The sequence below is a fragment of the Triturus cristatus genome, chromosome 4_1 (assembly GCF_964204655.1).
Source record: "Triturus cristatus chromosome 4_1, aTriCri1.1, whole genome shotgun sequence".
NCBI lineage: Eukaryota > Metazoa > Chordata > Amphibia > Caudata > Salamandridae > Triturus > Triturus cristatus.
This window is the reverse complement of record NC_140585.1, coordinates 101268467-101295103: the sequence shown is the minus strand read 5'-3', so window position 1 is coordinate 101295103 and position 26637 is coordinate 101268467. Positions and strand designations below refer to the sequence as shown.

Genomic DNA, 26637 nt, shown 5'->3' with positions numbered 1-26637 from the left:
CGTTGATTGTCCTTCAGTGGTGGTGGTGATGAGCTGGTCAGTTCGGCAGTTCCGGAGGCACAGCTCAGGCCCAAGTGGTATGCGCCAAATCTACTCCTGCAACAGTCGATGAGCTAGTTCTACTCCAAGCAGACATGAGATGGATCGATTTCTCTGGGGCAGGTATCTGCATCCACTTCCAGTGAACCAGGCACAGGAGCAAGGATTGAGACTTTGATAGCCCTGAGTTTCAAGCAATAGTAGACACGCCCTTGGAGATCATTTTGGTTGCAAGCCAGAGTCCAGCTCTCTCTCAGCAGGGTCAGAGAGCAGCAGGCAGCCGGGCAGCACAGACGAAAAGCAGGTCTTCCAAACAAGCAGTCCAGCAGTGTTAGTTCTTGTAGCAGCACAACAGTCCTTCTGATGAAGATTAGTTACAAGTCCAGAAGTGTCTAATTTGAGGGGGTCAGAGATCCAGTACTTATACCCAGTTGTACTTTGAAGTGGTGGTGACTTCAAAGAAGGGTCTTTGAAACGCACCGACATCCTTTCTTCCCAGCTCTGCTCCAGACTATCTGTGGGGGGTAATCCAGTGCTTAATTTGTGCCAGTGCTTTCCGGTGCTTAGCACCGGCACTTATTTCTTAGGGCCGGGTCTACGCGCTATAACTGTCTCCCTGGCGAAGAGAATATATTAGAGGCCAGGTAACTGGTAAATCCATGCCTGCCTGGGTTTAGAGTGGTGCGGTGCCTGATTGCACTGTATTTGTTTATGCCGTAATGAACATTTACATTTGGATGGAGCGGCTGCCCGCCTTTTCACGAGTCACACGGACGCCACATGCACACCGTCAGAAACTGCCTGAGCTGGGTGATGTCAGCCCCTTCCTCCCTCCTTGGCTTTGAATCGTCAAGTGTCCTCCCCCACCCCCAGTCGGATGGACCAATGCTGATCAGAGTCCCCGCTTTTCTCCCGCCCCAGCGTAATGCGCAGCTGCATCATTAGTCATTCGAACGAAGTAAGCAGCTAGCAGCAGGCCTAGAAATAAAACCAAAAAAGGGCGGTAAGTAATTATTTTATTGTTGTTTTCTATAACATGCTTTGGAAGCAGGTCTGTCTTTTTGATTGTTTTGGTACATGTGTGGCCGGCAAAAGTGCTTCATTTTAGTGCTTGTTTTATGCGCAAGTATTGAGGTTACATGCGGTGCCGGCAGTCTCACATCTGAGCGCCGGGTGTGGGCCAGTACTAGACTTCGCCTGGATCGTAACCTCATCAATCAGGTTTTGGGGGCATCTGCCACCTAAGTGCTGTGTGCTAAATATCGTAACTTTTGTTTTGCTTGCTTTTGAGGTCTTCGTGCAGTGCCTCTGCTGCCAGGAGTGCCCAACATTTGGATGTCCACTTGTAAAGATTACTGGCCTCCTAGTTTATCTTTCGTTGTTGGCATCGTGTACCTATTAGCACGCACTCTTTAAGGCACCCAGAGTAATCAAATGGATCAAAAAACATGTTGGCGTGTTCCAGCACAGTGGAAGGCCATTTGTAAAAGGTTGACAGGTCACGTTTCAGTTGCTTATTGCTGTTGCTGGTAGATAAACTGGTACTAACGAGGTGACATTTTTGCGCAGTATTACCATGTGTATACAATGACAAAATAAGGAGGTAATGCTATCTCAAAATGTACTACTGCATTACGTTGCATGATTTGCCTTTTCCTTTCAAATAATTTGCGAACCCTAGCACATAATTTGGTCCTCCACTGTCGCATAATTCCAGTGCCCCTATTCATGAGGACATGCATAAAGCAGAGCAAAGGCGTTAAAGGGAATTAAGTTATGATAGACACCAATCCGAAGCCTTGAAACACCATTATAACATTGGCACACTAACGGCCTCTTTCTCAGAGGCACAAAAAATGTAAAGTCGACCACAAAAAATTTGCGCCCCATTTAAACCAAAGTTGCATTTCAAATTACACTCAGTCGCAAGGTTTGAGTGCCTGTAATTTCCTGTAGGTAATACCTGGAAAAACATTGCAGTAAAAACAATGTGCTAAGGGTAATCTGCCCTTGTATTGCTCACTAACAGGAGTTTCCTGGCTGCTGTTTCTTGGATAAAATTGACTTGTCGCTTGGATAAAAGTGTGTTAAATGCTCCCAATCATTTTTTAATTCAGTTAATACTATAAAAAAAGTTTTGACACAGTTTACTTCTAGTGACTCACATAGTTTGAACATATATATTGTTTCTTCTGAAAGCTGCAGTCTGAAGGAAAGCATTGTTTGCTCTGCCATAATTTAGCTATTCGGCTGTTGTGGTTGTGGTTGTTCTGCATGTCGACATTTTACTATATTTTTTAGAAAGAATTTAAAATTGGTGTTACATTCGGCGTTGCGATCACCTTATTAGGCCATTTCCCACAAACGTATTATTCACCTTCTGATAACGTGTGCAGTTTGCTGTTTATCAAAACACCTCATGAGGTGAAGGTGTACTTTTTAACTCCATTTCTTGCTCCGGCAGATAAAGGTGCCGATTCCGATCCTGAAAAAACCGGGTACGAACCGTCGGTCGCAGCGTTTTCTCCGTCCGACTCGTACCCGGGAAAAAAACCCTACAAACTTGCAAGTACGATTCGTACGGAAACACCATTTCCGTACGAGTCGGAAAAAACACCGACCGACAGTAAAATACATACGAATGTGATCCGGGACACCGCGGACGTGACGTCCGGACGGAGTTAGGCATGTTTTTACGTACCAGCAAGTACGATTCGTACCGACAGCAGTCCGGACGGCAATATTTTTACGGCACCCAAAATGTGCCGGAAAAGCTAATTACGCCGCGATGCGAGCGGAATAGGGGGCCCGGTACGCGCCGTCCCCCCCGCCCCCGTATGTACGCGCCGTCCCCCCCCAGCCCCCGTATGTATGCGCCGTCCCCCCAGCCCCTATATGTACGCGCCGTCCCCCTCCAGCCCCCGCATGTACGCGCCGTCTCCCCCAAGCCCCCGTATGTACGCGCCGTCCCCCCCAGCCCCCGCATGTACGTGCCGTCACCCCCTAGCCCCCGTATGTACGCGCCGTACACCCCCCAGCCCCCGTATGTACGCGCCGAACACCCCCCCAGGCCGCAGATGTACGCGCCGTACCCCCAGTCCCCCCCGCAGATGGACGTGCCGTACCCCCACCCCACCCGTGTATGTATGGAGCGTACCCCCACCTGTGTATGTACGGAGCGTACCCCCACCCGTGTATGTACGGAGCGTACCCCCACCCCACCCGTGTATGTACGGAGCGTAACCCCACCCGTGTATGTACGGTGCGGACCCCCACCCCACCGTGTATGTACGGAGCGTACCCCCACCCGTGTATGTACGGTGCGGACCCCCACCCCACCCGTGTATGTACAGAGCGTACCCCCACCCGTGTATGCTTGTTTTATTTTAGAACCAACAATAGGTATTAAAATATACTTTCTCAGAATGAGATGCTTTGTATAAATACTTTTGCAATATGCAATTCACTTTTCTAAACAGTTACAAGTGGTTGCAATAGGCAACACTATTTTAAACACAATAATGCATTGAATTCAATGGAAGTTTCAAGTTATTTGCAACAGATTACTTTTAGGATTGCTTTTGGAATTCCAGGCCTGGATCCTAGATTCAGTCCTGGGTCAGTACTTAGACTCAAGTGATGAAAGTCGACTTAATTACTGTGGTGATTTTTAAACAATATTTAGCTATTTCAAAAGTTGACACTTTGAAAATATTTCAGAGAAAACAGACAATGATTCCCTATGGAAGAAAATTCAAGTTGCAGGTACAGTATGTTCTCGTTACTTTTGTAATCCAGTACTGGGTACCTAGACACAGTACTGGGACCTATCTCCAAAACAGGTAAGTAATTACATTTTCAGATATTTTACGATTTTTAAGGAATATTTAAAGATTGCAGAAATTGACACAGAAGAAATTTCACAGAAAAACAGTCAATGGTTTCCTATCGAAGAAAATTGGGTTACTGGTAAGTACAGTTGTAAGTATTTTTCAGAGTCAGTGCTGGGCACCAAGATCCAGCACTGGGAGCTCACCTAAGAGCAGGTGAGTATTTTCGTGTTCGTTACTCGGCTGATTTTTGGTGAATATTTTAAGATTTGAAAAGTCCACACTTAGAAGAAATTTCAGGAAAAAGCCAGTCAATGTTACCCTATGAAGAAAATAGAGTTATCGGTTAAAAGGTAAGTACTCGACTGACAGAGTTGAGGTTCTGAGCATAGACTCAGGGGTCCCCCAGGGTCAGGTAGGTACAGTTAGTTCACCCTCAGCGACACTAGGGCGGCCGGGTGCAGAGAGAGTTAGGCCCAATGTTATCCTATGAGGGATAGGGGGCCTTGGTTGGTGGCTCCTGACTAGCAAGCCACGCGGCTGTGGGAGCTGGGCTTCTGGTCACTTACTCAGGGCAAGTGGGGAAGTAGATAGGTGTAGAGTTTGCACTGCCAGGGCCACTCGGGCGGTTGGGTGCAGGGTGCTTTTGAGCCTTCGGGCGCTCAATTGATTTTAATGGGAAATCTCCGGTTTGGAAAAAGACTGCAAGCTCGGGGACGAGGATTCTTCAGGTGCCACCACCACTTCGAGAGGTAAGTTGGGTAGTTGGAGGATAGGTAGGTACCCCGGGAGTGGGCACAGTGGGCCGCGGGGTGCCGCGTGCAGGGGTGCCTTTTGGTGTCGGAAAATCTTACCCTCTGTTGATCGCGGTAGGGGGGGGCACCTTGCTCTGAGGCTGCAGGCTTCTTCAGGAGGGTCGAGGGAGGTCCTTGGGTGCCGAACTCGGGGTCACAGTCGACGTGGGGTCGTCCTCGGGGTCTTTGTTCACTCCGGCACCGGCCAGGCTTGGCTGGTGCAGAGTGTGCTGGGTTCGCGGTTCCGGGTTGCTGCCAGGGATTAGAAGTGAGTTCTTGAGTAGAGCCTCTACTCATGGGAGTCCCAGGGGCTCAGAGTTGAAGGGTAGCCAGGTCCTCCGGGGTTTGTGAGGTTGCTGGCCACAAGAGATGCCGGGTTGGAGCAGGAGCATGTTCGAGGGTCGACAGGCCGGTAGGGCTGGGGCCAAAGCAGTTGGTGTCTTCCTCTTTTCAGAAGCTGCAGGGCAGGTCTTTTGTCTTCTTGCTCTTCTTTGTAGTTTGGAATCTAGAATCTGGGGAAGGAAGGTTCAGGGTGCTCCTAAATACTAGATTTAGAGGCGTTACAGGTAGGTGAAGGGCAGGGACCAATGGGTCCCTGTCCTGGGGTGGGTACACCCCCTATCCTGCCTCTCTCCTGTGGGAGGGGGGCAGTAGCCTAATCCTGATTGGCTAGGGCTTCCCATCTTCAAGATGGCGTGAGCCCGGGGATGTGCTTCACCTCGCCTCCCCCACCTGAGGGGTGGGGTTGGCAGGCTGGCACATCCCCTGTCCTTATTTGGGGTTTCCGGCCAAGCTTCCCGCCAGAGTGGGGGGTTGCAGTGGCCTGGGGAAACTCACAGAGGCAGCATGCCTTTGAAGCTTCCCCCTGCCCATCCTGGGGGAGGAGATTTAGCACCTCGCCCAGGATGTGCATTGTTGCAGGCCCAGGAGAGCAGGGTCTCTCCTACCCAAGGGTCCAGCAACATGTCTGCTATGTGGCAGCCTGGGCAGCCTTAGAACAGACGGGGATGGTAGGTTAGGTTTTAGGGGGCATCTCTAAGATGCCCTCTGGGGTGCTTGGTACATTAAATCCCACACTGGCATCAGTGTGGGTTTAATGTGCTGAGAAGTTTGATACCAAACTTCTCAGTCTTCAGTGCTGCCTTTATGGTGCTGTGGAGTTCGTTTTGACAGGCTCTCAGCACCATGTACTCTTAAAGGCAGCCCTGCACTTACAGTGCCCAGGAATGGACCTGGGTACTGTAGGGGCACAGGGCTCCTGCTCTTGTGTCCACACCATTGGCATAGGGCACCCAGCTAGAGGGGTGACTGATGTATGCCATGGCAGTGTAAGTGATGGGCATGGCACAAAGGGATGTGTGCCATGTCGACTCTTTGTTTTGTCTTGTACCCAGACACCCAGCCTGCAAGGGCAGTGTGTGTGTGTAGGGGTACAGGGTCTCTAAGGGTGGCACAATGAGTGCTGCAGCCCTTAGAGGCCTTCCCTGGTCACAAGGCCCTGGGTACCTAGGGTACCATTTACCAGGGGCTGACATGTGGCCAGGGTTTGCCAATTTGTGCCAATTTGTTTTTTGTGTTTTTAGTGAAGGAACATAGGCCCTGGGCACCTGATTAGCAGGAGTCCAGGGTACACTCAGTCAAAGTATGTTGGAGGGAGGTCCACCGGGTAGTCGGGGAGACTATTCCGGGGCACCTTCCTACCGCAAAGTTATAGCCGAGCGCCGCTGAGAAGCCCCCTCGGGGAGGTCTTTCTCCTATGATCGTACCAGGCCCAGTAACACCACCACACAGGACTCAATATCAGTTGCGTGACTTGGTTCTTTATCAGCAGTAATACGGTCAATATTTACAGTGGGATCGAGGGATCCTATCAGAGTCTCAATGTGCGTTAGAAGGATAGGGTAGCGGGACAGTCTTAGTACCAACCAGGTACGGGAGGGCTCTGCGCCAGACCTTGAGTGCTGGTCTCAGAGCGGCTCGGACGTGGGGAGCCGCGACGGCGTCTGCAGGGCTCGGGTGGAAGTTCCCCTTAGGTCGAGCCGCGACCCAGTCCGCAGGGCTCCGGTGGTAGGTCCGCTTCGGTCGAGCCGCGACGAGGTCAGCTGGGCTCTGATGGTAATGTTCAACAAGGTCGGGCCGCGACAGCGTCAGCAGGGCCCCAAAGGTTCGCGAAGGTCTTTAAGCACGGTGGAGCCGCGACGTCGTCAGCAGGGCTCAAGTGGTGGGTTCAGGGTGAGACTTCTTCCGTAGGGTCAGCCGCGATCCGATCAGCAGGGCTCTTGACTCCAGGATACAACTACTGCCCTGTTGTCGGGTCGCCCCAGATATAGGACGGGAGCCCTTTGATGTCCGGACCCTTGCGCCTGGAGGGGGCGGAGAGGCCGGGTAGGGAGCGGCCAGACGCCCAGCAGGAGAGGCGCCAGGCCCCAGAGAGCTGTGGGGCGATCACGCCTAGGTGTGGAAGGACGGTTGGGGGTCCCATCGATACTGCCCTCCGCCGAGAGTGGGAAGGGCTCACGTGGTATCCCCCGGGCCAGGGGTTGGCGTCTTGATGTCGGGCCTCGCTGGGACCGAGGCCGGGTAGAGCAGGGTCATGCAGGTGGTCACGTGGAGTGACGTATAATCCAAAATGGAGGAGCCCCGATGTGCATGGGACCTTGTGCGGCTTAGCGCGGGGAAACAGGACCACGCCACGAGGCCGGCTCCCACAAAGTACATTCAGCAATTTAGCAAAAAGTGGGGGCATACCATGCAAGAAAGATGTCACTTTCTCACACAACCCCCCTCCCCCCCCCAAACGAAAGGTGATGCGACTAACCTTGCATTGGCATGGGCAGTCCCTGGTCTGTGTTCCACTTCAAAGTCCATTCCCTGTAGGGAGGTTGTTGGACAGGCCACACGAAGGGCTTGCTCCCTCCCCGCATGACAGGTCCCAAGCCCCGGCCCGCCAGGCGTGACCCACGAGAATCACCCGCACCCCGTCTCCCGACGGAACTCCTGCCCTCGGACCTCCATGTATCACGGGCCCAAGCCACCACCGGCTCCCCCGGCCGGGTCAAGCCGCCATCTTGGGCCCTGCGCCACGAGGCCGCGTGGCCTCCACCCGACCCTAACCCTGGGCCTGGCCGGCCCCGACATCCCGGCACCACCATCCACCCAGGAGGTGAGCGGACCACTTGGCAGGTCAATGGGAGAACGAAGCGCCAAGGACTCTCCCCCGCCAGGTGCCGATCGCCTCCAGCTCCCCCAGGCACCGGCTCCACCCCCTGCTGGGTGTCTGGACACCTTCATCCCGGACCCTCCGACCTCCAAGTGCGAGGGTCCGGACATCAAAGGGCGCCTGCCCTATAACTGGAGCAGCTCCGGAGCAGGAAGGAGTTGTATCCTGGAGTCGAGAGACACCGAGAGAACTCAGCCTTGACGGACTACTGGCGCTGCCGTAGCCCTATCTTGCGAACTATCGTCCTGCCTGCTGGCGCTGCCGCGACCTTCTGCAACATCCATCCTCGTCGGGACCTGCTGGCGCTGCCGCGGCCCGTTGTAACGACCATCTTCACCGGGACCTGCTGGCGCTGCCGCGGACCGTACATCGACCATCTTCACCGGGACCTGCTGGCGCTGCAGCGGACCGTGTATCGACCATCTCCACCGGGACCTGCTGGCGCTGCCGCGGCCCGTACCAGCTAGACCACCAAGCTCGAGGATTGTGAGCTACCCACCATACCATCTCAACTACCAGACTGGTAACCAGACTGTCCCGCTACCCCCTTTTCCTATCTTGAGAGACTTGAATCGAGGGGACCCCTGAGTCCAGACCTCCTTGTACCATTTCATCGTACCTTAAGAAGTGCTTATAAAGAACGCTAAATCTTCTCCTTGTGTGGTATCTGTCTGTGGGGGGGAAGTTATTTGTCTGTATGATCGCTGGAGACGGCTCTCCCCGGAGACCTCTCCCCTTGTCCTCGGCCGACCCTCCCGGTCCGTCTAACATTGGTGGCCAGCGGCGCGATCCGAATCAACGCGTAATCGTACAGAGAGTAGCTCACCCCACGACAAAATCACGATGTCAGCCAGAGATAGCGGTTCCACTGAAAAGTTCCAAATGGATAAGTTGGAAGAATATAGCCACCGCGAACTTAAACAATTCTGCATGGAACTAGGCATTGCTACCACCGGCCTGAGTACCAAAGACGATTTGAAGCGCGCCCTTGAGTCATGGGCAGAAACTGGGATCGCCGGATCCTCCGACCAAAACAGTGTCGCACCAGAGGGGAACGCCACGGCTCCCGAGGAGCGGGGAACGGGCCTCTCGCAGGAGGAGATCCAAGAAAGAGAAAGAACCAGATTACACGAGTTGGAAATGGCACGACTCAAGATGGACGGTGAACTAAAGTTAGCCGAGCAGAAACTAAATCTAGAGCATCTGCGGCTCCGAGAAGAACGAGAAGAAAAGCAGAGACAGAGAGAGCTTGAGGAAAAAAGAATAACACTCGAACACGAGCGCAAACTGGCGGAAATAGAACTTCGGAAACAGAATAAAGAACCGGGGGTGCCTGAGCGACCGCACACCCCGGGGGCAACCGAGAAAAAAGTCCACATCCCCAAGGATGTTGTCCGAGAGTATGTCCGAGAAGACGACATACAACAGTGGTTCAAAGCCTACGAGATCGCCATGACCTCCCACCGGATCGACCGGAGTGATTGGGGAGCCGGACTATGGGGGAGGTTCGTCAACGAAGGCCGCGATGCCCTGTTGCAGCTCCCAGATCACCAAATGTCGTCCTACGACCACATGAAGGCTGCCCTCCTCACCCGCTACGGCCTCACACCCGAGATGTACCGCCAGAGGTTCAGAGATTGCACCCGGATCCCGGGTACAACTAGGGTGGAGTACGTCAACTATTTCAGCCGAGCCTTCGAGGGTTGGATCAAGGGGAGCCATGTAACGACCTACAAACAACTCTTTAACCTTATGGTATGGGAACACCTGTCGAACAACTGTTTCGTCGAGCTCAGGCAGCACCTCCTCGACAGCAAATTGACTGACCCCCGGCAGCTCGCCGCTGAAGCTGACCGATGGGAAAGCACCCGTGTGGGCCGGAGAGGACCACACGAGCCAAACCGAAGCAACCAAGGCCAGCACCGTCCTCGGGGAGGAGGAGGAGGCCAGGGGCGAGGGAGAGACACCCTCCCGGCAACACCCGTGGCCAGCACCCCGCCCCCGGCCGGCCGGGGCAACCCCCCGATGCGTCCTGGGTTCCGAGCCAACGTCACGTGCCACCGATGCCAGCGAGTCGGCCACTACGCCAATGACCCGAGCTGCCCGCAGAACCAAACGCCCAAGCCCCGCCAGGTAGCTGCCGCCGCACCGGGGGAAGAACGACTATCAGAGGAACAGGAAGAGTATGAGCCGGCCCAGCAAGAGTGGGAACCGGCCGCCATGGTTCTAGCGTGCCTAGGGTGAAAAGACATGGTCCCGCGGGCTCCCCTACCCGCCAACACCAGGAAATACAGTCAGTGGGTGACCATTAATGGGCAACGGGCCGAGGCCTTACGTGACACAGGCGCCAGTGTGACGGCCGTCCGCTGTCACCTGGTGAAGCCCGAGCAGATCCTGCCGAACATTCTCTGCCCCGTCCGCTCAGCCGACAATTCCGAAAGTCTGTGTCAAATGGCCTGCGTCCCCTTCGAATGGGGAGGGGTCTCCGGCCTGTTGAAAGTGACGGTCCGGGATGATGCCCCCGTGGACTGCCTCCTGGGGAATGACCTTGAGAGTTCCCCGTGGGCCACCGTCGAGAGAAGAGAGCACCTGGGGATGCTGGGCCTCCCGGACTGGGCCTGCGTAACCACCCGGTCCATGGTCGCCCGTGCCGTCCCCCGATCAGAAGAACCGGAATGGCCAGCACCTCCGCCCCCGGTCGCCCCAGTAGAAGACAACGACGAGGCCAACCCCCCGGAACCAACGACCGAAGGGGACGCGCAACCCCAGGACTTTCCCGGCCTGGCTCAGTGGCGTCAAGAAGGGGGGCCCACCCAAGAACAGTTCCGCCAGGAGCAAAAGACCTGCCCCTCCCTCGAGGGACTCCGCCAACAAGCCAGCGCCCAGAGCGCAGGGGACTCCACCGGAACTCACTGGGTCTACTGGGATAACGACCTGCTATACAGCGAACAAAGAATCGCAGAGCTAGGAGCCGGTCGAGTACTGGTGGTACCTCTCCGCTTCAGAGACTTCCTGCTCAACCTGGCCCACGATGTCCCCCTGGCTGGACACCTGGGCCTGGACAAAACTTACAGTCGCCTAGTGACCCACTTTTTCTGGCCGAAGATGAGGAACGACGTCCTGAACCACTGCCGGTCCTGCCCCACGTGCCAGGCCAGCGGGAAGAGTGGCCGTAAGCTGAAAGCCCCTCTGCAACCCTTCTCAGTGGTCACCACCCCGTTCGAGAGGGTAGGAATAGACATTGTGGGGCCCTTGGACCCCCGCACGGCACAAGGACACAGGTTCATCCTGGTACTGGTGGACCACGCCACCCGCTACCCCGAGGCGGTGCCCCTACGAACTGTAACAGCTCCGGTGGTTGGCCGGGCCCTAATGGGGATCTTCTCCCGGGTGGGCTTTCCCCGAGAAGTCGTCAGCGACCGAGGCACGAACTTCATCTCAAAATACATGAAGTCCCTCTGGCAACAGTGCGGGGTCACCTACCGATTCACGACCCCCTATCACCCCCAAGGGAACGGACTAGTGGAGCGATTCAACCGCACTCTCAAGGGGATGATTGGGGGATTGGAAGAGCCCCTCCGTCGCCAGTGGGATGTACTACTCCCGTGCCTCCTCTTCGCCTACCGAGAAGTTCCCCAGAAGTCCCTCGGTTTTAGCCCTTTCGAACTCCTGTACGGGCATCCTGTGCGAGGGCCCCTCAGCCTAGTCAAAGAAGGTTGGGAGATGGCCCCCCTAAAGACCCCTCCAGACGTCTTCAAGTACCTCCTGGCCCTACGCAATCAGACCCGGCGCTTCAGGGAGATGGCCAAGGCGAACCTCGAGGCCAGCCAGGAAGACATGAAGAGATGGTATGATCACAATGCCTCCTCCGTCGAGTTCGAACCTGGTCAACAAGTGTGGGTGATGTCCCCCACCGAACCATGTGCCTTGCAAGATAAGTGGACGGGGCCCTTCAAAGTGGTCGAGCGCAAAAGCCCCGTCACTTACCTCATCGACATGGGGACCCCCCGGAACCCCCTTCGGGTCCTCCACACCAACAGACTCAAACCACACTTTGTGCGCTCAGAACTCAGCCTCCTGATGGCTACGGACAGTGGGGCAGAGGAGGACTCCGAACCCCTCCCGGATCTCCTGAAGACTCAGGAGAACGACGGTTCCGTGGACGGGGTCCGACTCTCCGATGCCCTCACCCCAGAGCAACGCCAGGGCTGCCGGGACCTCCTGCTGCGGTTCGCTACACTGTTCTCCCTCACCCCCGGGGTCACCCCTTGGTGCTTGCACGACGTGGACACCGGGGACAGTCCCCCTATCCGACACCGGGCCTACCGCGTACCAGATCGGGTACGGGCCTGCATACAAGAGGAAGTGGCCAAAATGCTCACGATCGGGGTCATCGAGCCCTCGGACAGTCCCTGGGCCAGCCCGGTTGTATTGGTCCCCAAAGCCGCTGCCCCCGGCACCACACCTGAACTGAGATTCTGCGTCGACTACCGGGGCTTGAACGCTGTCACCCGGACCGACGCTCATCCTATCCCCCGAGCGGACGAATTGATCGACCGGCTGGGGGCCGCCCGCTACCTCAGTATCTTCGACCTAACAGCGGGCTACTGGCAGATCGGTCTCACACCCCGGGCTCAGGAACGGTCCGCCTTCTCTACCCCCGATGGCCACTACCACTTCAAGGTCATGCCCTTCGGCATGAAGAACGCCCCCGCCACGTTTCAACGTCTTGTGAACCAGGTCTTGGCGGGGCTCGAAGAGTTCAGCGCTGCCTACCTGGACGATATCGCTGTATACAGCCGCCACTGGTCCGACCACCTCCTCCACCTCCAAGAGGTCCTACAGGCCCTCCAGCGGGCCGGCCTCACGATTAAGGCCGGCAAATGCCAAATTGGTCAAGGGTCCGTGACCTACCTTGGGCACCAGGTGGGAAGCGGGCTGGTGACCCCGCTGCAACTTAAAATTGCTGCCATCCAGTCCTGGCAGCCCCCCGTCACCCAGACCGAGGTCCGAGCCTTCTTGGGGCTCACCGGCTACTACCGGCGGTTCGTGAGGGACTACGGCAGCATTGTGGGGCCCCTCACGGGTCTCACGTCCAAAAACCAACCGAAGCGGATTAACTGGACCCCCGATTGTCAAGCGGCCTTCAAAAAGCTGAAGGCCGCCCTGTGCACCGCCCCTGTGCTCCAGGCCCCCGATTACAGTCGGGAATTCGTTGTACAGACAGACGCCTCCGACCACGGCATCGGAGCGGTTCTTTCCCAATTGAACCCCGAAGGTCATGACCAGCCGGTGGCCTTCATCAGCCGATGTCTCCTGGCCCGAGAACAGCGCTGGAGCACAATCGAGAGGGAGGCCTTCGCAGTGGTGTGGGCCCTCAAAAAGCTCCGGCCCTATCTCTTCGGTACCCATTTCCGGGTACAAACCGACCATCGACCCCTGCAGTGGCTGATGCAGATGCGGGGGGAGAACCCAAAACTATTGCGCTGGTCCATCTCCCTGCAGGGAATGGACTTCACCGTGGAGCACCGACCGGGCCAAGACCACGCCAACGCAGATGGCCTGTCACGCTTTTTCCGCCTCGACGAGGAGAGTCCCCAAGAAGATGGGTGACTCTCCCCGCCTTCAGCTGGGGGGGACGCATGTTGGACAGGCCACACGAAGGGCTTGCTCCCTCCCCGCATGACAGGGCCCAAGCCCCGGCCCGCCAGGCGTGACCCACGAGAATCACCCGCACCCCGTCTCCCGACGGAACTCCTGCCCTCGGACCTCCATGTATCACGGGCCCAAGCCACCACCAGCTCCCCCGGCCGGGTCAAGCCGCCATCTTGGGCCCTGCGCCACGAGGCCGCGTGGCCTCCACCCGAGCCTAACCCTGGGCCTGGCCGGCCCCGACATCCCGGCACCACCATCCACCCAGGAGGTGAGCGGACCACTTGGCAGGTCAATGGGAGAACGAAGCGCCAAGGACTCTCCCCCGCCAGGTGCCGATCGCCTCCAGCTCCCCCAGGCACCGGCTCCACCCCCTGCTGGGTGTCTGGACACCTTCATCCCGGACCCTCCGACCTCCAAGTGCGAGGGTCCGGACATCAAAGGGCGCCTGCCCTATAACTGGAGCAGCTCCGGAGCAGGAAGGAGTTGTATCCTGGAGTCGAGAGACACCGAGAGAACTCAGCCTTGACGGACTACTGGCGCTGCCGTAGCCCTATCTTGCGAACTATCGTCCTGCCTGCTGGCGCTGCCGCGGCCTTCTGCAACATCCATCCTCGTCGGGACCTGCTGGCGCTGCCGCGGCCCGTTGTAACGACCATCTTCACCGGGACCTGCTGGCGCTGCCGCGGACCGTACATCGACCATCTTCACCGGGACCTGCTGGCGCTGCCGCGGACCGTGTATCGACCATCTCCACCGGGACCTGCTGGCGCTGCCGCGGCCCGTACCAGCTAGACCACCAAGCTCGAGGATTGTGAGCTACCCACCATACCATCTCAACTACCAGACTGGTAACCAGACTGTCCCGCTACCCCCTTTTCCTATCTTGAGAGACTTGAATCGAGGGGACCCCTGAGTCCAGACCTCCTTGTACCATTTCATCGTACCTTAAGAAGTGCTTATAAAGAACGCTAAATCTTCTCCTTGTGTGGTATCTGTCTGTGGGGGGGAAGTTATTTGTCTGTACGATCGCTGGAGACGGCTCTCCCCGGAGACCTCTCCCCTTGTCCTCGGCCGACCCTCCCGGTCCGTCTAACAGAGATGGACCACCTTAGTAGTTTTGGATTTTCCCCTTTCATTTGCATTAGCCATCTGAGAGGTCTGTGGTCAGTTTGAACCAGGAAGTGAGTACCAAACAAGTATGGCCTCACCTTCTTCAGGGACCAAACCACAGCAAAGGCCTCCCTCTCAATGGCACTCCAACGCTGCTCTCTGGGGAGTAGCCTCCTGCTTATAAAAGCAACAGGTTGGTCTTGGCCTTCATCATTGGTCTGGGATAGGACCGCTCCTATCCCTAGCTCAGAGGCATCAGTCTGCACTATGAACTGCTTGGCATAATCTGGAGCTTTTAGAATTGGTGCTGAGCACATTGCTTCTTTTAGGGTGTCAAAAGCCTTTTGGCAACTAACTGTCCAGTTAACTTTCTTGGGCATCTTCTTGGAGGTGAGTTCTGTGAGGGGGGTCACAATGGACCCATATCCTTTCACAAATCTCCTGTAGTACCCAGTCAAGCCAAGGAATGCCCTGACCTGAGTCTGGGTTGTTGGAGCTATCCAGTCCATGATGGCCTGGATCTTGGGTTGTAAGGGCTGTACTTGGCCTCCACCTACAAGGTGGCCCAAGTACACCACAGTGCCCCGCCCTATCTGGCATTTGGATGCCTTGATAGTGAGACCTGCACTTTGCAGAGCCTCTAAAACCTTTCCCAGGTGGATCAGGTGATCCTGCCAGGTGGAGCTAAAGACAGCAATATCATCAAGATAAGCTGCACTAAAGGACTCCAGCCCAGTCAGGACATGGTTCACCAACCTTTGGAAAGTGGCAGGGGCATTCTTTAACCCAAAGGGCATTACAGTAAACTGATAATGCCCATCAGGGGTGGAGAATGCTGTCTTTTCTTTTGCTCCTGGGGTCATGCCAATCTGCCAGTACCCTGCAGTCAAGTCAAAGGTACTGAGAAATTGGGCAGCCCCTCATTTATCTATCAGTTCATCTGCTCTTGGAATAGGGTGAGCATCTGTCTTGGTGACAGAGTTGAGCCCTCTATAGTCCACACAGAACCTCATCTCTCTCTTTTCACCCTGTTGATGAGGTTTGGGGACCAGAACCACTGGGCTAGCCCAGGGGCTCTCAGAGGGTTCAATGACCCCTAACTCCAGCATCTTGCTGACCTCAGCTTTGATGTTTTCCTTAACTTGGTCTGACTGTCGATAGATTTTGTTTTTGACAGGTGCACTGTCACCAGTGTCCACATCATGGGTACACCAGTTTGTCAGACCAGGGGTCAGGGAAAAGAGGCTAGCATACCTTTGCAAGACTTGCTTGCAGTCAGTCTGCTGTTGGGCAGAGAGGGTGTCTGAAAAGACCACACCATCCACTGACCCATCTTGTGGGCTGTAGGAGAGGAGGTCTGGGAGAGGTTCCCTCTCTGCTTCCTGTTCCTCATCAGTCACCATCAGCATGGTGATGTCAGCCCTGTCATTGTAGAGTTTGATGCAGTTCACATGGGTGACCCTTTTGGGTGTCCTGCTAGTGCCCAGGTCAACTAGATAGGTGACCTCACTCTTTTTCTCTAGGAGAGGGTAAGGGCCACTCCATTTATCTCGGAGAGCCCTTGGTGCCACTGGCTCCAAAACCCACACCTGTTGCCCAGGTTGAAATTCAACCAGTGCAGCTTTTTGGTCATACCAGTGCTTCTGGAGCTCCTGGCTGGCCTCAAGGTTCTTGGATGCTTTTTCCATGTACTCGGCCATTCTGGACCTTAGGCCAAGCACATAGTCCACTATGTCTTGTTTGGGCTCTTGAAGAGGCCTCTCCCAGCCCTCTTTTACAAGACACAGTGGTCCCCTCACAGGATGACCAAACAGAAGTTCAAAGGTTGAGAAACCTACTCCCTTCTGTGGCACTTCCCTGTAAGCGAAAAGCAGGCATGGTAACAGGACATCCCATCTCCTTTTGAGTTTTTCATGGAGACCCATGATCATACCTTTCAATGTCTTGTTGAATCTCTCAACCAGGTCATTAGTTTGTGGGTGGTAGGGTGTAGTAAACGTGTACTGCACTCCACACTCCTTCCACATGTGTGTTAGGTAAGCAGACATGAAGATAAATAATAATAGTTTCTCTCCTGACGAAGGGCTTTGACAGCCCGAAATGCATTGGGCAACCAGGTCATCATATGTGCAACTTCAATACTTACATCGGAATTTACAGTATTTAAAGAGATGATTTGAGAATCTTTTGAACATCCAATAAACTGATACAATTTTGGAACAACCATAAGGACTACTAATTCATTAAAGTTTAGGATTAATTTCCAATTGTGAGTGCAAACTGGGAGACACGCTCCTGACCTAGGAACGTGCTTTCACCTTATATTTATATCCCTACTCAGGGGGATTTACCCTATTGCACCTATAACTCACTTGAACCTCAACTACCACAATTGATTAAACACGAGTGTGTTTTTTTCTTGCTCTCTATGGTATAGATCCATCTTGATGTCATTGGTTGCTGCAATGAGGGAGTCTCATTGTTGTTATTTGGCTGAAATCTTGATTGCAACGTATCAAGGAGCCGGTGTGCGTTGTTGTAGTCGAAGATTCCTATATTCTTGGGCTTTTTCCATTACTTTGGCTGGGTGTTGTAGAAAGGAGATAGGGCGGTAGTTTGCTAGCGTGAGCAGTATATTGACCATTGCGTGTTACCAGACATCTGGTAACATCTTCGTGGTGAAAGAGTAATTACAGTGTGGGTTGAGGACTTTGCTATGAGAGCAGCTTCCATGTTGTAGATGCGGTGGGAACAGGGGGCAGTGGGTGCCCTAGAGTGGATGGCTTTTATGATTTCGTGCATGGTGAATACTTTACAGGACATCAGGGTTTTGCCATGGGTGTTTGATGGAAGGCTGGAGGCGATGTTGTATTGGGTTGGTTGAGGGTCGAGGGTATTGTATATGGTTTTTATTTTGTATTTGAGGAAGTCCTGCGAATGAATGATGCAGTTGGTGGTTAGAGAAGTGAAGTTTTTGATGATTGTGAAGATTTATTTTATGCTGTTGTCTATGCACTCCTCTAAGGCCTTCTTCTTTGATTTTTTGATTATTTGGGTTTTTGTGAGTGGGATCACAGCCTCAAAGGAATCCCAACATGTTTCCCTAGCTGCCCTGCATCATCTCCATATGTAAGAGTAGCTGGTGGTATCTGGTGCTCCAGAACAGTCGTGCCTACAGTTTGGGAACTTGTGACAGTGAATTCTGGCACAGGACGGATGCATTTGCACTTCCATAAATGAACATCTCTTGAGAGCTGGGATTATGGAGTGGGTTGGACTCCGGTGGGTTGGCCAAGAGCCCTGACCAAGGATTGTGTTCAAATCTCTCCTGGCAGATTTTAATGTATAAAGTGATGGTCATGGATAGAGACGCAGCAGTATGGAGATGAGAAATAGGTGTACAGAACCCATAGAGTAAACAACGAGTATTCTAACAGTCTACAGTGTACAGTCTGAGTAATAGAATGACATGCAAAAATGGAGAGTAGATCCTAAATTCATTACAGCCACTTTAGACTTGGTCAACTTTCCGTTTACCAACCATGCTTCAGCTGTCTCAAATTGTAATTACACATACTAAATATAGGGACTGAAAACAGTAGTAACTTGGCTGATTGTGAATAGTGCTAGAATTTGGGTTCTGTCTCCTTCAAAATCTCAAGTGTTCATTTCCTCCACAGCGATCAAGGAAAAGCTCTGACCAGACTGCTGATGCCTCAGGTGGTGGAAGCCAAGGAGAAGGTGCTAGCATGCCAACATCGCAGTGTGAAGGTCAACCAATGACTAGGCAAAAGGTGAGCATTTGGCTGCAGGAAGCCTCAAGGCATGTTTAATGCATTGATAGTAAAACACATAGAGAAAAACTGACCTCGGGTCCGCTTTAGTATACACTTAAAAAGTTTGAAATAAATGTATTATGGTCATTCTTGTAAAAAGCAAAATACATGGTAGTTGTCATAAGAAATCTTCAGATTTAATAACAGGAATCAAAACAGGAACATACATAGTTCATAATAGAGGGTAGGAAATTCAACAGGAAACATTAAGGATAAACAGAGGAACATTTCATAACACATCCCCCTTCCTTACAAAATAAAAAGAAAGGAAAGAAAAGAAAAGAAAAGAAAACGAAAGAGCAAGGCAGAAGGGCAAATAAATGAACAATGAAGAAAAGGAGCAGACTGAGCAAACAAACAAAGACTTGAGGAAGGCGATGGAAAAATCGAAGGAATATATATAGGAATGCTGTGATTTGCTGGCTGCATCCTGAGTAGAAAGTTGCAGCTGACATTTTATCGATCGGGAATGGTTCCCGGGGCTGAACGTTTCTGTGAAAGCTAACATAAGAGGTCAGGGTGGAGGGACTCTGATCCCATGTTTGAGAAATGGGGGTGTTAGTGACACAAGTTATGTGTGCAAAATAAAAAAAAAATAATCACTGATATTCGTGATGTTGCTGTGACTGCCAGCGTAGCCATAACCCGTGTACTGTCAAGGGGGCATCGTGACCTTTGCGGCAAAATCACAAATATTGATAAAAATATTTTATATATATATATATATATATATATATATATATATATATATATATACATATATATATATACATATATATATATACATATATATATATATATATATATTATCTACTGGCGGTCGCCAGTAGATAGTTATAGTTAGGACCACGTTTCCATAGGAAATCCGCAACATTCTATTTTGAATAACTTTGGCGCCGGTTGACGAATCCTCGCGAATTTTTCAAAATAGGTGGGGCGCTACGCTCCGCTCCTACCCTGAAAGTCTCGGGGGGATTCGTCAAGCGGGGGCTGAGATAAAAGGGGGGTCCCAAAACGCGTTTTTCCCATGCATTTTTCCATAGGACCTTTAGACACAGCTACAGCCCGAACGGCTGAACAGAATTACTTGAAATTTTGCAGAGAGGTAGTCCTCAGGTCAAGGAAGTGCCTTTTGTAGGTTTGGTGTAAATCTGTTCAGTAGATCCTGAGAAAATAGCCTTTAAATCAATATATATATCTGTGGCAGCTTACCGTACGCGTACGGTGCCGTGCGCGAGCGCGATTCTGATTGGCTGTTAGATCTTAGTAAACATTCGAATCGGTCGAAACCAGGAAATGGCGGCCGCCATTTTCTCTCTCGCACTCTGACAGGGTGTTGAAAAACAAAGTCCAAAAACATGTTAAGGGGATGTTTAGAAAGCTCCCAAGCACCTAGCCATGTTGAGGGAGTCCCCAACGATCCCCCAAGTGAAAAAAGGCAAATTAAATTTTTTCCAAAATTTCGCCGATTACGCTTACCGTACGCTTACGGTAAGAAATATTAAAAAGAAAATAATAATATCCTAATTCTCCCCACCCCGTGTGCAAAAGGTGCCCGCAGGGCACCTTTTGTGCATAGCTTATAAGATCTAAATCCAACATATATTTTACCTGTCACAACGATGCTCATCATATGTCCTCCATGTGCGCACGGTGCGCGAAGCGCATCGTGCGTTCATGGCCCATGTAGCGTAACGTGCTTCGCGCACCGCGTGCTCAGTGTGCGCGCACGGTGCGCGAAGCGCACCGTGCGCGCACGGAACGAACTGCGTTAAGTGGGCGCGCACGCCACAAATGGCGTAAAGTAACTTAGCATTTAAAAAAACGTACAAATTCACTGAAAAAACCATAGGTTTCACACACGTTATAGTTAGGAATTAGCATTTAAAAAACCTTGCAAATTCACTGAAAAAACCATAGGTTTCACACATGTTATAGTTAGCTGGACATTTTACTGATAAAAAACCAATGAAATTCCTCCGTTATAGTTACTGTAGGCAAATATAACTCACGCGACCGCAATCCTCTGCTGATGACATATGTGTCTTTATGAAAAAAATATATTTGTAATATATGTATAGCTAAAATTTAATGGAAGAAGACATGGGCAAATAAGTGTCTAAATACAGTATTAGCATCAGCAGAGGATTGCGGTCGCGTGAGTTATAGTTGCCTACAGTAACTATAACGGGGGAATTTCATTGGTTTTTTATCAGTAAAATGTCCAGCTAACTATAACATGTGTGAAACCTATGGTTTTTTCAGTGAATATATATATATATATATATATATATATATTCACCAAAGTGCCCCGGAACATAGAGACGACACTCCACGAGGATAGATTGCAAATCTTTAATGCTCAGAAACACGCTAGCAGCCCCAACTGGTGTAAAATCCCTGACGCGTTTCGTTGCTCCTGCAACTTAATCATAGGGACAGGGCAACAGGCAAAATCCGGTTTGTACTTTAAATTGCTTTTTTTTACCCAAAGTGCATCTGCTTTCCAGTAAGCTGTATGCTGGGATTTAAAGTCCATTCATTCCCTTCCAGTAGGGTCCGTATATATTGCCAACACTGTTTTTAACCCATTTCATATTTCAATGTTCATGGCCCTCCGGTGGGCTTCAGGGCTGCTCTCGTGGTTCAAATATGGCCAATCCTCGCGCTGGCAGGCTATGACTGTTCACAGCCTCGCAGACCTGAATTCAACTTCCAGACGGTGCATCTCCCGCGGCTCGGAGCCTGCCGCGTAATTGTCCATTCACCAAAGTGCCCCGGAACATAGAGACGACACTCCACGAGGATAGATTGCAAATCTTTAATGCTCAGAAACACGCTAGCAGCCCCAACTGGTGTAAAATCCCTGACGCGTTTCGTTGCTCCTGCAACTTAATCATAGGGACAGGGCAACAGGCAAAATCCGGTTTGTACTTTAAATTGCTTTTTTTTACCCAAAGTGCATCTGCTTTCCAGTAAGCTGTATGCTGGGATTTAAAGTCCATTCATTCCCTTCCAGTAGGGTCCGTATATATTGCCAACACTGTTTTTAACCCATTTCATATTTCAATGTTCATGGCCCTCCGGTGGGCTTCAGGGCTGCTCTCGTGGTTCAAATATGGCCAATCCTCGCGCTGGCAGGCTATGACTGTTCACAGCCTCGCAGACCTGAATTCAACTTCCAGACGGTGCATCTCCCGCGGCTCGGAGCCTGCCGCGTAATTGTCCATTCACCAAAGTGCCCCGGAACATAGAGACGACACTCCACGAGGATAGATTGCAAATCTTTAATGCTCAGAAACACGCTAGCAGCCCCAACTGGTGTAAAATCCCTGACGCGTTTCGTTGCTCCTGCAACTTAATCATAGGGACAGGGCAACAGGCAAAATCCGGTTTGTACTTTAAATTGCTTTTTTTTACCCAAAGTGCATCTGCTTTCCAGTAAGCTGTATGCTGGGATTTAAAGTCCATTCATTCCCTTCCAGTAGGGTCCGTATATATTGCCAACACTGTTTTTAACCCATTTCATATTTCAATGTTCACGCGTCAGGGATTTTACACCAGTTGGGGCTGCTAGCGTGTTTCTGAGCATTAAAGATTTGCAATCTATCCTCGTGGAGTGTCGTCTCTATGTTCCGGGGCACTTTGGTGAATGGACAATTACGCGGCAGGCTCCGAGCCGCGGGAGATGCACCGTCTGGAAGTTGAATTCAGGTCTGCGAGGCTGTGAACAGTCATAGCCTGCCAGCGCGAGGATTGGCCATATTTGAACCACGAGAGCAGCCCTGAAGCCCACCGGAGGGCCATGAACATTGAAATATGAAATGGGTTAAAAACAGTGTTGGCAATATATACGGACCCTACTGGAAGGGAATGAATGGACTTTAAATCCCAGCATACAGCTTACTGGAAAGCAGATGCACTTTGGGTAAAAAAAAAAGCAATTTAAAGTACAAACCGGATTTTGCCTGTTGCCCTGTCCCTATGATTAAGTTGCAGGAGCAACGAAACGCGTCAGGGATTTTACACCAGTTGGGGCTGCTAGAGTGTTTCTGAGCATTAAAGATTTGCAATCTATCCTCGTGGAGTGTCGTCTCTATGTTCCGGGGCACTTTGGTGAATATATATATATATATATATATATATATATATATATATATATATATATATATATATATATATATATATATATATAGCGAAACGAAACCCAAAGTATCCCAGTCTCCATGGCGGAGCACAAGGGCGCAGATTCCAGAATGTGTTCCTTTATTCACACATCCAGGTCCAAATTACGCGTTTCGGTCGCCAGACATGCGGCCTTGATCACGCAGCGCGCTGATAGTAAATGAGTGAAATTTATACATGCACAAACAGTAGTATTTTTTCTATGTTAACACCATGAGTAGGCATTTCACCACCTTACACCGACTTTTACTGTAGCGCTGCTTTCCTGCTGACGGTAAGTCAGAAGTGAATGACCTCATTGGCTTTACAGACATAGCGGACATACTCTTCACATCACCTCAAACTGACATAGGCCTCAATGTTATTATTGAAGTGAAACCTTTAGAAACGTTAAAAAACGTAAAAAACAGTAACTGCCAATCCTCCAATGCTGCGACAATATATATTGTAAGCATTAATCAGAAGGAAAAAAATGAAAAAAAGGTAAAAAAATTGTGCAACGTGACTAAATCTCGAGGGAATCCGGGCCTAATTGGTCAATGGCGAGCATCCGTATTTGTTGCACTGGGGCCCCAGCGAATATCTGGAGTCAGAGGTGGCAGTGTCCGGTGATAATATTGAATTAGGCTCTACGAATTAAGTTGTACTCGACTGTGGCTGGTGAAGAGCTGCGGGCAGGGGCGCGCCAGCCTACCACTGCTAGTAAGTCAAGGAATGCATAGCTCGAATGCTTAAGGATTAAAAATCCGCTGGTCCTGAATGGGAATTTGTTGTTGCGCAGAGTGCCGCATTTAGCCTCAAAAAGTCGGCAGAAGAGTTAACGGTGGTTATATAAATAAGTAGTTAAAAACGCTACTGCTGCGATTAAGTGCCGAAGTGAAAAATGTGAGAGGTACGGGAAGTGATGAAGGGAATGTGAAGCAAAAGGTGCGTAATATTTAACAGTGAGTTACGTGACAGCAGCGTCATGGAAACATTCGCTCACATGTACTGCATTATAGTGCCGGGTAAAATACGTGAAACATTTAAAGATGTAAAAATTGGACGACTACCAAATCCAAATGGTTAAATTGACTTTACAAAGGATAGGCTCAGACATATCATAGTGAATACATTGAAACTCACTTGCACAAATGCAGTTAATGTATATATAGAGCAGTGAAAAGGATAGGAATTGTTCACATTTCAAGGCTCACAAGTGCACAAACAATGATTCCATATATTGGGTCCCTCATTGACCCTCTGATGGTTGAGAACTCGTAGTGTGTTCATATGCGCAGAGGGATGCTTAGTGTATTGGTGTAAGCAGAGGACTGACCTGAGGACTGCAGCATTATGGAAATGGCAGTGCTCAAAGCTACAGAAAGCTCAGATGTTTCAGTGAATACATTAAAGCTCAGTTGCACAAATGCCATTAGTGTATATACAAAGCAAAACAGCGGATAGCAGTTATTTATACTTCAGAGCTCGAAAGTGCCTCAGTACTTGTTACATATATATGATCCCTATGTGACCCTCTGATGGTAGATAACGTGTAGTATGTTCATATGAGCAGAGGAATGCATGGTGTATTGATGAAAGCAAGGGAATACCCTAAGGAATGCAGCATTAAGAAGTTTGTGGTGTTCAAATCTACAGAAAGTTATGGAAATCCTCACTGGTATTGAGGCCAGTGGGTGTCTTGGTGTTAAATTCTAGGCTGTATCTACTTTCCAGCTGGCAGAGTAGTTTCTCTCGATTCCTCCCTTTCTTAATGCGGGTACGCAGTCAATCACACAGTATTGGAGGAGGTCAAGGTTGTTGTTATGCACCTCCTTAAAATGCCTGGCTACAGGGTAGGAAGAATCATTGTTCACAATGGCCCTTACGTGTTCTAAAATGTGTAGGTGTACTTGTAACTTGGTGCTGCCAGTGGAGCGCAGACCACATTTACACTCAAGTACGTAAACTGTAAACTCTGTTCTGCAAGTGAGTCGGTGTTTGATGTTAAGAGGTTCTCTCCTGAAGGTGGAATCTAATTGTGTGATATTTCTACCAAATTTACAAGCCCTACAGCTGTTACATTTGAAGAAACCCTTCATGTCAGATAGCCAATTCAATTTAATGTTGATTTCAGGACTGTTCCTCACTAGGGCATCATGCATGGAGAATGCACATTTGAATGTGATATCAGGATGTCGTGCAACTACTGGACCCAGCGTTGGGTCAGATGTAATAATCCCCCATATTTGTTGATCATAGATCGAATAGCACGTTCCTCAATGTATGTAATTATGAGCCTGGTGCTAACTGTGCATGGACTTTCTGTCATCTCACTAATGGCAGTGTCGGTGTCAGCTGCGGGCTTCCCTGTGAGGAGTTCTTCCCTGGGTATGGCGTTGGCTCTATTGGTGGATTTCATGAGGATGCTTCTGGAGTAACCTCGTGCCCCGAATCTGTGGAAGGCCTCCTTCTGACATATCTCTAGGTCTTCAACAGAGCTGCATATTCCACGAAGGCGAAGCAGTTCACCATAGGGAATGCTTACAATTAAATGCCAGGGGTGAAAGCTGGAGGCATGCAGGGTCGAGTTGCCTGCAGGAGATTTCCTATGTAGTTTTGAGTGTTGTGCCCCATTGGAAATATAGAGCTCGACATCAAGGAACTCAATGGAGGTGTTGTTCATACTAGCATTGAATTCCAAATTGAGATTGTTGGTATTAATCTCTATGATGAAGGCCCTCAAACTCTCAGCATTAACCTTCCAAATTACAAAGACGTCGTCTATGTATCTAAGCCATGTGACGATGTTGTTGTTCCATGCATCCGAATAGTCAGCCATGAGAGACCGCTCCTCCCACCAGCCCACATGAAGGCATGCGTAGCTGGGTGAGAAGCAGGCTCCCATGGCCACCCCCCTCAGCAGCTGGTACACAGTTTTGATGAACATGAAAACATTATGAGTTAGACACCATTCTATGAGGAACAAAATGAATTTGTTATGCTTGAAACAGTGAATTGGTCTTTTGCCAAGGAAATGTTTGCAGGCCTCTAGGACATCACTATGGCAGATGCTCACGTACAGTGAAGTGATGTGAAGAGACATAAGTATGTAGTCCTCACACTATGGAATGTCCTTGATTTTCAAGAGATACTTGGGTAGACTGAGGACCAGGTCCTGTAGGAAGAAGTCAACGTATTTAGATATGTTTTCACACATGTTCTTTCTCGACAAGATGATAGGACAGCCTGGGGTTGGAATGGTGTTGTTGTGGACCTTGGGAAGGAAATATAGGATAGGGAGTGTGAGAAAGTGGCTCTGTATATACTGTTCCTTAATAGGTACAGGGTGTACAGAGTCCACAGTCCCCAAGGGTTTGGCAGAGGCTAAAGTTAGATATAACCTTTCTCTCTAAAGTGGTAGCTTGGTCGAGCAGTAAGGCAACATCAGAGGACAGTGTAAAGCATTTGTTGTACACACTCAGTCAGCAAATAGTATCACACACTCAATGACTGAACTCTAGGCCAATGGTTTATATATAAAAAAATATATGCTTGTTTTATTTTAGAACCAACAATAGGTATTAAAATATACTTTCTCAGAATGAGATGCTTTGTATAAATACTTTTGCAATATGCAATTGACTTTTGTAAACAGTTACAAATGGTTGCAATAGGCAACACTATTTTAAACACAATAATGCATTGAATTCAATGGAAGTTTCAAGTTATTTGCAACAGATTACTTTTAGGATTACTTTTGGAATTCCAGGCCTGGATCCTAGATTCAGTCCTGGGTCAGTACTTAGACTCAAGTGATGAAAGTCGACTTAATTACTGTGGTGATTTTTAAACAATATTTAGCTATTTCAAAAGTTGACACTTCGAAAATATTTCAGAGAAAACAGTCAATGATTCCCCATGGAAGAAAATTCAAGTTGCAGGTACAGTATGTTCTTGTTACTTTTGTAATCCAGTACTGGGTACCT

General features: G+C 50.6%; 1 protein-coding gene across 5 annotated transcripts in view; it reads left to right on the top strand.

Annotated features, from left to right (window-relative positions):
* LOC146839649 (serine protease FAM111A-like) overlaps positions 1-26637 on the top strand; it is a 243946-nt gene that overhangs the window by 49828 nt on the left and 167481 nt on the right. For all 5 annotated transcript variants that reach the window (XM_085651740.1, XM_085651743.1, XM_085651741.1 and 2 more), the window contains one exon: positions 18329-18442. In XM_085651740.1, coding sequence (XP_085507866.1) covers positions 18329-18442 — 114 coding nt within the window. The remainder of the gene's footprint in view (positions 1-18328; positions 18443-26637) is intronic.